A 12,916-nucleotide genomic window follows, 5' to 3' on the forward strand; every position below is an offset into this window, starting at 1 on the left:
TTCTGTTCTACTTTGAACCACAGAAACCTCTGGTGAGGAGGAAATATATGGACAAGCAGCTATGCATCACTGATGTCGATGGACGCCAGAAGTTTTTCTCCTTGCAGGATGGAAACGACTGACTTTATTGACTCCATGCAAATAGAGCGGATTTTCAGGAACCGATTTCGATTACGTAGATCTAGACTTGGTCTGATAAACCACCCCCCCCCCCATTTGGCTTTGGCACCGTAATTAGGTTTGAATAAAACCTCAAACCTTGCTCTTGTTTGGGAATCTGTCTGATCACCCCTTGAGCCAATAATCGGTCTAATGCTTGCAACAGGGATTGCCCTTTCCCTGGATCCTTGGGAATATTTGATCTCAGAAAACGAGATGGTGGAAACTCTCAAAGCTCTAGCTTGTATCCTAGAGACACTGTGGAGAGAGTCCATTTGTCCTGAATCTCCCTTTGCCAGACTTCTGAATACATCAGAAGTCTCCCCCCCCCACCTTGGTGAGGGGAGATGCCTCTTCATAAGGAGGTCTTGTATTCTGCTTTGCAGACTTGTAGCCCCAGGTCTTCCTTTATGCCTGGTCTGATGGCAGAGGACGAACAGTTTAAATGAAAGACGCTTATATTTTCTTTTGACTGGCAAAAGAGTACTATTTCCGCTGGAAATTGTATGAATGTATTTATCCAAACTATCGTCAAATAATCGTTCTCCCTTAAAGGGGAAACTAGTTAGAAGGTTCTTACAAGGCGTCTCAGCTGGCCAACCCTTTAACCAAAGGGTCCTTCGCATATGTACAAGTACAAACGCAAGGCGTGATGCCTGGTGAATAGAATCCTTCATAGCGTCTACAGCAAAGCATAATGCTTTAGGTAGCTCGGCCAGTTCCTGTGCTTGTTGCGCAGGGAGCTCATCTGAGAACATCTGTGAACTGGTCCTTCAAGGACTGACAGACGTCTATAGCTGCAATTGCAGGCTAAGCAACAGTACCTGCTAAGAAAAAAAGGATTATAACAGACCTTCCAACTTCTGATCTGTTGGATCTTTAAGCATAAGTGCATTGTCCACTGGGTAAGTTAAAAAAAAAAAAAAAAAATTTCACATTGGAAATCGCAGCGTCAACTGCTGAAACTTTCCATCTTTTAGTGAATCCATAGGATAGAGCTTTGCAAGTCTCTTTGGAAGGGAAAAAATGCTTATCCGGATGATCCCATTCGGTATAAATAAGCTTTTTTAGTAATGCGTGGACGGGAAATGCATGCAAAGGCTGTAAAGGCTTCAAAGAACCCAAGGAAGAGACCGGCCCTTCAGCTAACTCTGTTAGGGGTAGCATGCAAGTAGAGCGAACCATCTTTGCAAGCCTCTGTACTTCAGATTGTGAGGTAGGGATCCTTGGGAACTTCAAGTATTGTTTCTTCCACAGAAAAATAAATCGCATGTCTTTTCCTCCCGATCATCTGAGGGCAATACCCCATCCTGTCCCCATAATTCTCTTGGACCCCCCACTGACTGTAAAGAGTCTAAGGTGGGGTAGGGGGATCTAGGACGCTTCCTATACACTGGATGGAGGATGCGATTAAAGCCGCTAATCTTCCTTCTAAGCCTTGCAAGGCAGAGGAAAATGCATCTTCAGTCACCTCTACAGGGGCTGAAGTGTGTGAAGCAGTTGCACCACGCTAGCTTCCAATGACTCACCCTGGCTTGCCATGTCTGATCTCTCCGAAGAGGAAGACAGTATGGCGGCATAACCGGGATTCCCAGCGCCTGGGGGGGGGGGGGCGACACCTTAGGTACCTTTACGGTAGGTCTGGAAGACATAGTGCAAAGCACAAGCAGAGGTACACACAAAATAACAGTTCTTTTGCTACTAAATAACAATAGTTTTTCCTGTCTGGAAATGCCTGTTTACACCCTTACGTGCCCAGCACTCTGGTGTCTCTTAGTGTGACAGACTACCTCTCTTCAGTTAAAAAGTCTTTCTGAAATGAGAGTGTCTGTGATATAAAGCCTCAGGTGGAACCTGATTGGCATCCTCAGCGTTTCCCCTCAGCTATGCGGCGAGTGCTGTGTGTGTGGACGTTACATCCATACACAGTGCCACATGACCTTGCGGACATGCCCCTCTGCGTTCTCAGGCCCTGCTAGGGACCCGAATGGCCAACACAAAGTAAGGTGAACGTACTATACACCTCTACAAGGGGGAGGGGGAGAGGGGAAGGGGGGGTTCTGTCAGCAGATTTATAGTTTTTTTTTTAAACCACAGAAGCATAGGGCATTTCCCAATGTTACTAGGTGGAAGTGCTGGGTTGTAATTAAACCATGCAGCTAAAGCAGCTGCTTCAACCAATCAGCCACCACCCATATAGAAGTTTATACACATCTCTGTATTAGCAACTGCTGTATTTTTTACCAAATCCCACAAGATCTATTTAAGTAAGAACCCCCTCTGCCCCTGGGACCACACATGTTCTGAGACAGAGCTGCACTAAGACACATCATAGGTAGTGCAAGTTACTCCTTATGGAGGAGATATTTATAAGGCATATAAGGTATATTGAAGGAAAAAGCAAAGCTTCTTCCCTTACCTTGTGCTTGCTGCAGGATACTGCTGATTTAACAGACAGATCCAACTTTCACCCATCACGGAGGGCTGCGTTTAAACACGCTCAAAGACTGGGGCCCTTTTAAAAGGGTTTCCGCTCCTTTGGGCCTTGTATAACACCCCTCAGGACAACTTTAGGAAATGTAGCAAGACCAAAAAGAGTCCTGGTTCCTAGGGTCCAGCTCTCAAAGAGAAGCATTACAGGCAAAACCTCGTTCTTGCATCAAGGTCCAGGTACCATCCTATGGCCTCAGTGGCGAGGATGGATCAGATTGTGGAGGTTTCTTTAAATCCAGCATGGATCCCTCCTGGAGCTTCGCAGAGCACATCTTCACTCGTAACCAACACCTTAGACACTGGCGAAAAAACTGAGTGCTCCTGGAAGGAGGAGGGGTTATATAGGGGAGTCAACTTCCTGTATTGGTTATACCAGTGTCAACACCTGAAGGTAGGCCTATAACCCACCAAGTAATTACTTGAGACTCTGTCCTATGATGTACGTTAAAGAAATAATAAGAAACTTATCTTTAGATCCAACGTTTCAGGACAACGGAAATTACATGTAAACTTTTACTTTCAATTGTTAAAGTGATAGTGACCCGTTCTGTGGTTTTGCACAGATTAGCCTGGATGCTCCGCTTCCATTGGCCCATACCAGTGCTCCTCCCTCCTGCCGGGTGCCCCCACAATAAGCAGCTCGCTGTGCGGGCACCCAAGCAGGCGCGCACCCGACCCGTGGCTCTGTGTCCCTTTACACAAGGAGCCGCTAGCACCCCTTTATACTTGTCGGAACCCATTTTCGATCCAGCATTGTGCACGAGAGCAGGGGATCTCTCCACTCTATCACTCCTCACTGGGCATACTGATAGCAGCTCCCACTTTTTTCGAATCTGAAAAGTTTCTAGCCAAGCAATAATTGCATGAAGTGCAAACTGGATGGTACAAAAGAAAAAAAAAAAAAAAAATGATATGCATCTTCTGTGTATCAGCAAGTAAAAGGATACACTATGATGTGAATTAATTATGTGCAGTACAAGGCATCTAGTTTATTTATTGCAGCGTCTCTGCACAAGAGTGCAAAAGAAACTGCATTCCTGGGACCTACATTAGAAGTATAATCAACATGGGTTTGAGATAGAGAAAAAAATAATAAAAAAAAAAATTATATATATATATATATATATATATATATATATATATATATATATATATATATATATATATATATATATATATATATATATATATATATATATATATATATATATTTAGTACAGACCCAAAGTTTGGACACACCTTCTCATTCAAAGAGTTTTCTTTATTTTCATGACTATGAAAATTGTAGATTCACACTGAAGGCATCAAAACTATGAAGTAACACATGTGGAATTATATACTGAACAAAAAAAAGTGTGAAACAACTGAAAATAGGTCTTATATTCTAGTGTCTTCAAAGTAGCCACCTTTTGCTTTGATTACTGCTCCGCACACTCTTGGCATTCTGTTGATGAGCTTCAAGAGGTAGTCACTTGAAATGGTTTTCACTTCACAGGTATGCCCTGTCAGGTTTAATAAGTGGGATTTCAAGCCTTATAAATGGGGTTGGAACCATCAGTTGTGTTGTGCAGGAGGTGGATACAGTACACAGCTGATAGTCCTACTGAATAGACTGTTAGAATTTGTATTATGGCAAGAAAAAAGCAGCTAAGTAAAGAAAAACGAGTGGCCATCATTACTTTAAGAAATGAAGGTCAGTCAGTCCGAACATTTGGGAAAACTTTGAAAGTGTCCAAGTGCAGTGGCAAAAACCATCAAGCGCTACAAGGAAACTGGCTCACATGAGGACCGCCCCAGTAAAGGAAGACCAAGAGTCACCTCTCTCAGAAATCGCAGGATAACAGCAGCTCAGATTAGTGAACAGGTCAATGCCACACAGAGTTCTAGCAGCAGACACATCTCTAGAACTGTTAAGAGGAGACTGTGTGAATCAGGCCTTCATGGTAAAATAGCTGCTAGGAAACCACTGCTGAGGAAAGGCAACAAGCAGAAGAGACTTGTTTGGGCTAAAGAACACAAGGAATGGACATTAGACCAGTGGAAATCTGTGCTTTGGTCTGATGAGTACAAGTTTGAGATCTTTGGTTCCAACCACCGTGTCTTTGTGCGACGCAGAAGAGGTGAGCGGATGGACTCTACATGCCTGGTTCCCACCGTGAAGCATGGAGGAGGAGGTGTGATGGTGTGGGGGTGCTTTGCTGGTGACACTGTTGGGAATTTATTAAAAATTGAAGGCATACTGAACCAGCATGGCTACCACAGCATCTTGCAGCAGCATGCTATTCCATTCGATTTTTGCGTTTAGTTGAACCATCATTTATTTTTCAACAGGACAATGACCCCAAACACACCTCCAGGCTGTGTAAGGGCTATTTGACCAAGAAGGAGAGTGATGGGGTGCTGCGCCAGATGACCTGGCCTCCACAGTCACTGGACCTGAACCCAATCGAGACGGTTTGGGGTGAGCTGGACCGCAGAGTGAAGGCAAAAGGGCCAACAAGTGCTAAGCATCTCTGGGAACTCCTTCAAGACTGTTGGAAAACCATTTCAGGTGACTACCTCTTGAAGCTCATCAACAGAATGCCAAGAGTGTGCGGAGCAGTAATCAAAGCAAAAGGTGGCTACTAACCTAGAATAGAAGACATATTTTCAGTTGTTTCACACTTTTTTGTTCAGTATATAATTCCACATGTGTTACTTCATGCACACAAATATTGCTACATCCCTTGGGCGGGAAGTAGTAGAAAAAAAAAAAAAAAAAGTCTGAAGCTTTACAATCACTAAGTATTAACCATGCACCCCTAGACCAAAGGAGCATTTAGCACTTACAGTCCAGGGAACCCCGCAAGGGTAGATCGTCTAACTCTCAACGTTCAGCTTTAATCCTAATGTGCAAAGAACAATGATGTCCATAACTCTCTAGCACAACAAACAAAAAAAATTGAGTGGGGAGTAAAAACACATCTCTGCTATAAAATTATATTTAAAGCAGAACTCTGGCCATAGGGCTATGCCCACAATGCATGGGTTAACACAGATCCTTCCCCACATTCTAGTGGTCTTGAAAAGGGACTGTTCCTGACGCAGGCACACTCAGAGCATGCGCCTTAGACAGAATAGTCCACCTTTAAATCGTAAAGGAGCGCGGTTTTTCTGGAGGATCAGCAGATCCAGCAAGTATGAACCTTTGCTCATCCCTAAATAAGAAAACGAGCAGGTGACCCATGCAGTGCAGACACAGCCCCACATTTTAATTTTATTTTTTACACATTTCTTGCTGGTTTTCAGGCCTAGTCACATGATGATATACATCCCAGAAGTCTTCAGGAGGGGTGATCTTAGCTAAGCACACACTCCTGCTTGCATGCCTGAGCTAAGGGCAAATAGATTTTTAGGAAGTAAATGCTGCATGAATCATCTTGTCCTTCCTCATGAAGGCCATAGCCAGAAATGTTAAAGGGGTGTTTTTTCAAAGTGGCTTCTCAGCAAAATAAAGCATGGAGGAGTTTGCTTAGAATATAATTCATTGGTCATACTCACCATCAACTCATGATCAAACTGCTGGGCATCCGACATCACAATAGGGGAGATATGTTCTTCACAAACCGTAACCAGATCTCCAAACACTTCATTCAGCAGTTCCTACAATGTCCGTGTCAAATTTCAGAAAAATAAATAAAATCAACATTGGCCCTCTTCAACTTTTAACACAAAGTGATATCACAAATAGGATTTCAGGCAAGTTGAAAGACAGTCAGGCTTGCAGTCAAGCTACAGGAGACGGACAGATGTTCAACACCTTCCAAAGAACGAGAAATCAGTTACCTGGGCAGATTCAAGAGACTCAAACTGTGCATAGCAGAGTTTCTGCAAGGACTCAATTGCTGGGCTGATTATCTCTGGTGGCGATTTAAATTCCTTCAACCAGGACTTAATATGGTCTGAAAAACAAAATGGCGAGCATAACGTACTGCTACAGATAATTCAACTTGTTTTTAATGCAGCAGCTTTTAGCTGTTAAAGAACCAACTAGCCACCATAATAACTTGCAAACAGGAGCAATCAAAGCAGCAAATGTAATATAAGAGCCTATCCTCGACTCTGTAGAGAGAGCCTTCAATGAGCAATGTGGGATTTAAAGCTGAACTGTATTTAATCGCCGGGCACTTCCACCCCAGGCCAATTTTCAGCCCTGTTGCACTCTGAATGACGAGAAGATATATAGCCAATAGGCCAATTTAGGCACTTGCACACAACATATACACACACACACACACACACACACACATATATATATATATATATATATATATATGGATTACTGCACAAGAATAATTTATTTACAATGAAAAAAAAATATTACATCAAACACCAGATACAGCTGTATCTGATGTAAAAAAATTTTTCATCGGAAATAAATTCTTCTTGTGCAGCAATTCTCTTTCGTGTTTCTACATTATGGTTCGTGGGAAGGACTAGATTGCTAGAACAATTTAAAGTGGAGACCGTTCAGTGCACCTCACGCCTTGAGCATATCTCTCTCTCCCTCTCATCACTTGCACTTTTGTTGTTATATGTAGGGCGATTGTTACACAAATTGTTATTTTGCAAGAAATTATAGTTGAGGATCTAGTAACTTTTGTATAGTTGCACATTTGTTTTTTGTTTAAGGGTGATCATTATATGGATTGTCAGTCTGATTAAAATGTATTTATTCATTTTTTTTATAGTGCTGCACTTTAGAAGTTTTCCAGTTGCGTTGCAGTACTTATGTGCCAACAGGGAATGTCCTGATAGGAGGAGAGAGCCAAGTGATAGAAAGAGGAGCTCAACAACCTGCCTAACTTTCAACTGAAAGGCTAAGGGAAGGACAAGATATACAGGCCTCTAACTGCCAGAAAGGGCTGTGCTGCATGGCAAGGCTGTGTACATTTCAGAACTGGATTAGAGAAATGTAAAAAACTTTGACATGTAAATAGCTCACTTATATGGGTTTTATCTGTGTATTTAGCAATTTGGCTGGAGTTCAGCTTTAACGGTGCTGAAACACTACATGGACCTTAGGTTTCCCACTCCCATTCCAAAGCCAAGCCAAGACATAAGAGAGACTGATAGTACCGTAATTAGAATTTTGCCTCTGTGTCTGGAACACTCATGCTCACCAATCAGATGTGTTCTTGTGTCTGCAGGCAGGTGTTTTGCAATGTGACCGATTACGCATACAATATGGGCAGTGGTACTGGTGGAGCCTGCGTAATTTTGCCTAAGAGAGAAAGCCACAACAACCATTCAGAAACTGGTCTTCAAACAGCTCATCTACATTACACTTTTACAGAATGAAATGGCAGACCACTCACCTACTGATGTCCTCCCAAGTGTTCAGGATCTTCGTATAATCCAACTTTGGTGCAGATATGGCAACTTTAGCAAGCACCATCCAGGCTGGGGCAGAGTGTTCTGTATCCGTGTGAGAGATCAAGTTGTTGATTAAACTGCAAGAAAATTTATCCTGCTTGGCCCATATGTAAAATGCTTTTGTCAGATAACGACTGTAAAAAACAGCAAAAAACAAAACAAAAATTAAAGTTGTAATGTAAAGTGCTGCAAAAGTTCGAATAGGAAAGTTATTTAAATATGTAAATAAAAACTAAATTAAAAGAGGGAAGTAAAAGCCATTTACCTTACTTCTTACAGGACTGCAACTACTTGTCAGAGTCGCTCCAGGCTCTGGAAGGATCCCAACAATCTTAGGATCCACCCAGATGCCGATTGACAGCTGGCTCATCGTGCTGCTTAGAGCCTGAGCCAGCCACTCCAGGCGGCTCTCAAGACCGGCACTCCTAAAAGAGCTAGATGGGCAGAGCAGAGAACAGTGATCAGTCACTGCAATACGCTCCGAGTGGAGAACTGAGTGATCAGGGGTCATGTGATAGCTTAACCCTCCAGCTTAGAGCTTGTGAAGGCAGGTGTAGATGCTTAAGGCCGATGCAAATATAGATGTTTTTTGCATACCCTCACTTTAATTTAAGTGTATCAATTCCTGGCTTCCTAAATGGCAAGGGCTGCTAATAAGCTAAATGCCTGTACTGCTAAAGCTGATGCTTAGAATAATTTGTAGTCTGTACCTAACTTGAATTGAATATCATTGGGAGTTGTCTGACCACCCGTGTCCTTGCATTATAATGCCTGGAGCATCACAGCAGTGTGAGATCAGTTAAAGCACAGCTGCTGCTGGCTAGCCTGACGAGATTTATAGTCAGTGATGGTAATGTCACCACTTGCCCTGCTTATGGTTTTTGCTGGAGAGGAAGCTGTACCCAGGGACCTGCAGTGCATGGATCTCCCCATTTCTTCTTCATCTATCCTGTAGATCTGATATCTGAACCTTTCCTGCAGTTCCTTAATCATTACCCCACCAGTCAGACAAGTAGATCTGACATGAGCATGCAAAGCCCTGATTGTCTACCAAGATGACAAGTCAACAACAGGGGAAGAGATGGCTATGGGGGATTCTTGCACAGGGCACACTTCCACAGTAAAGATCCTTTTCAAAAGCACCAGAACAATTTTAACAGTTCAAAAATTGAAAAAATAAATAAAAAAAAAGATAAAAAAGAAAAAAAAAAGAAAAAAAAAGAAAGCCACACTGATCTGGGTTAATAAATAAAAATCGCAGACTTTCAAACAAAAGTTGCATCTTTTTTAAATTTCCAGTACTTGCAAATTACAATATTAAATATGGATGAAAAAAAATAATAATGGACTGGTACTATGCATGTGGCCAACAGGATAGGAGTTCAGAGAGCTCCAGGGAGTAGGAAAGGCAGGAGGTTTGCAAGCCAATGGTGTTTATTGCAGGATAGACAATGAATTTAGAAATTCCTGTCTCCTCACCCGAGATCCTGGCACTCTGTAGTGAGCAGCTGCAGCAGATCCCAGGTGAGTTTCTGTTTCTCGTCATTGTCCTTATACTGTTTGTAATGGCGAATGTTGTGAAGAATAAGCTGGTCCAAACACTCAAGTGTCTTCTCCTGTACAGAGGTCTCTGTGTCCAGCACCACCGGCACCAATCCAGTTAACCAGGCCTTCTGTACCAGAACATTCTTTGGTTGAGCCTGAAAAGGAGACATCACAAGAGTCATTTTACCTGAAGTCTGTGAAAGCTAGAGAGAAAAAAAAAGCAGAACTAAAGAGAACATAAATACAGGGGACTGGATAGATTGACCCTGAACATGATTCCCTCTCACCATGAGGGTCAAGAAGTCCTGAGACACCTTTAGAGAGTATGGGGCTGGGTCTATTCTTTGGATGTGGCAATAGCCTATTTTTGATCGCCAGGGACAAAGTATGCATTATTTCATCTGTGATCCCAAATTGCATAAATACACAAACATCAAGAACTCTTGAGGCTAATAAAATGCTAGTTGTGTTATAGCTCCCCATTTACCTACATTGCAACTAGTGGTACAGTCACGGCTTTGGAAAAGTTTGACTTTATGAGCAGGTCAAGGTTGCAATCTAGTCAAACATTTTTACAATTTTAACAACGAGCAAATGACTGCACTTAAAGCGATATTAAAAAGGTGCCCCGATCCTCTTCTACTCGGGTCCCCCCTCTTGACTGGTACCCCCTATAACAAGCCGCTTGCTATAGGGGCACTGGTGCATGCTTGTTCCCTTCCTCATTGACTCACTGGATGGGATTGTGTCGCAGCCAATGAGGAAAGGGGGGGGGGGGCTGTGGGAGAACAGCACACAAGTTTTTTTTAATCATTCATGCAACCTTGAGCTTTTACAACCACTTGACTACGGGGCACAATCACCACCCCTTTCCAGTCCAAACCAAGTTTCAGCTTTCAGTGGCACCTTGAATGACAATTCTAAATATTGCGTGGCCATGCAGCACTGTACCTGTATGAAATTTTCTTTTTGAGACAAACAGAGCTTTCTTTTGAATCAGCACTTTTTTTTTCCCCTCACATTTTTCAGTTTTTTGTTTGGTTTAGCAAAAAATAAAGGGGGGGGGGATTTTTTCAAATAAGTCATTTTTCTTTTTCATTGATTGCCGATGAAGCTGCACTGATGGGCACAGATGGACACTGATCATCAGGGTACGGATGATCAGTGCCCTGATTGTCAAATGTTCCCGGTCACAGGAAAGCCAGTTATCGGCTTTCCTTTCCTCACAATGAAAAATAATAACCAGCATTTATTTACATGGGATCAGCTGTGACTGGACACAGCTGATCACATGGTACAGGGTCACTGTGATTGGCCCCTTCACCTCGATCTGTGAACAGCTGTGTCTGAAGGACTAGATGACCGCGCCGTAGCCGTCCTTAGCTATAGCGCGGGTCAGCAAGTGGTTAATATGGAAAGCATCCTTCCTCTGCTGCAGCCTTCAGTAAAATGCCTAATGTCAGAATCTAAATGAAATGGCAATATCACTGCATCCATAATGCACCATTGCTAAGGCCTAGGGTGGTGATGGCGAACCTTGGCACCCCAGATGTTTTGAAACTACATTTCCCATGATGCTCATCCACTCTGCAGTGTACTTGAGCATCATGGGAAATGTAGTTCCAAAACATCTGGGCTGCCAAGGTTCGCCATCACTGGCCTAGGGATTGGCCACTAGACCAGAGGTCACATGCTCCCTAATACTCTGAAGCCTCTGGTATTTTGCACCAACTGCAAAAGAAGAAAGTGCAGCTTGAAAATCAATAGGGAGACAAATATAAATGGGTCAACTGGGCAGCTTTACACAGGCAAGGTCACTTTGCCCTGAATAGACAAAACAGTGGTGTAGTAGTCTCCTTTAAGAAAGCAAAACTAACTGTTACCTGCAGAAGTTCTGTCAGAGAAGTCAGGGCTTGTTTCCGCACAGAAACAGCAGGATCTCTGCACCGGTCCTGCAGTGTGGTGAGCTCCTCAGAACTGCACGGGATCAAATTATATTTCAGTATACTAACCAGGACCTGGAGAGACAAATAAATACTTTAACCCTTTTGCTGCCAGAGATGTTTTTGTAGGGTTTTTTTTGCACACCTTTGAAAAATCATTTTAGGCCTGAAGATTACAAAAAAAAACACAAATATATATTTTCGGAAATCAGATACTCTAGAGCAGTGGTCATCAACCCTGTCCTCAGGGCCCACTAACAGGCCAGGTTTGCAAGATAATTGAAATACATGACAGGTGATATCATTTGCTGCTCAGTGATTGCCGTATTCTATTCTGCATCTCCCCCAAGGTAATACATAAAACCTGGCCTGTTAGCGAGCCCTGAGGACATGGTTGAAGACCACTGCCCTATAGAATGAAATAGTTGTAGTTTCAATCGTTTATGCCACACGATATTACTGCAAAAGGTCTATGAAACACAAAATTTCAGAAAAAACAAAAAAACAAACACAAACACACACCCCAATGTGAATTGTAGGTCAAACAAACACAGTAAACTACCCAAATTTTTGGTAAAATATAAAAAAAAAAACGAGGTTGCACCAAATAGATACCCAACTTTCAATTTTTGTATACCTGTGAAATGGCATCAAGCTTCAGTACCCTATATTTTCTATGAGCGAGCCATTAAAAGCTCCCTATAGGTATCAATTTACAGTTGCAGAGGTCTTGTGTTAGAATTATTGCTCTCACTCCAGTGTGCACGGCGACAGGCAACATGTGTATGGCAATCAACGTTTTCACACTCAGGCACCCCCGATGCATGCATTTACGTTTGTGCTTGTGTATGTGGGGGGAGGCCCTTTATGTGCTTGGGTGTAACTATTTTTTTTGCAAAAAAATGAAAGTAAGCAGCTACAAATACTGCAGCTGCTGACTTTTAATATTAGGGCACTTACCTGTCAAGGGAGCCCACTATGCTGGTTCCATACTGCGCATGACGCACTGCACTTTCTAATTGGCCCGGCAGCAGGGGAACAATGAGGGGGGCCGAACCTCCCGGGAAATCGGCCCAGGGCACGTCTCCTGGAAGTGGGGAAGGGGACCTGTCAAACGAGTCCCCCCCCCCCCCCCCAGGGTGCCAAATGCATAGGGGGGGAGGAAACATATAAGCTGAATTTCCACCTTTTTTTTCCTGCTTTAAAGCATTTGTTAACCCAAAAAATAAAAAAAGGGTCCTGTTCTCTTAAAGCATGAACAGCACAGTGCTTGGGCTGTGTATTTTGGGCCCCTGTATCATCTGAAATACCTGGCAGATCCTGCCAGTTTCTACCCTCCCCTCTGTAAGCTGACCAGGATA

General features: G+C 42.9%; 1 protein-coding gene across 1 annotated transcript in view; it reads right to left on the reverse strand.

Annotated features, from left to right (window-relative positions):
• Positions 1-12,916, reverse strand: part of NCAPD3 (non-SMC condensin II complex subunit D3) — a 63,518-nt gene that overhangs the window by 21,696 nt on the left and 28,906 nt on the right. Inside the window, 6 exon segments of the mRNA XM_077457996.1 lie at positions 6,193-6,294; positions 6,478-6,593; positions 7,815-7,915; positions 8,010-8,201; positions 9,547-9,767; positions 11,496-11,630. Of these exon segments, the coding sequence (XP_077314122.1) occupies positions 6,193-6,294; positions 6,478-6,593; positions 7,815-7,915; positions 8,010-8,201; positions 9,547-9,767; positions 11,496-11,630 (867 nt within the window).

This window comes from Lithobates pipiens, unplaced genomic scaffold (genome assembly GCF_037356315.1).
Source record: "Lithobates pipiens isolate NorthernLeopardFrog02 unplaced genomic scaffold, aLitPip1_a1.2 Scaffold_27, whole genome shotgun sequence".
NCBI classification, from domain to species: Eukaryota; Metazoa; Chordata; class Amphibia; order Anura; family Ranidae; genus Lithobates; species Lithobates pipiens.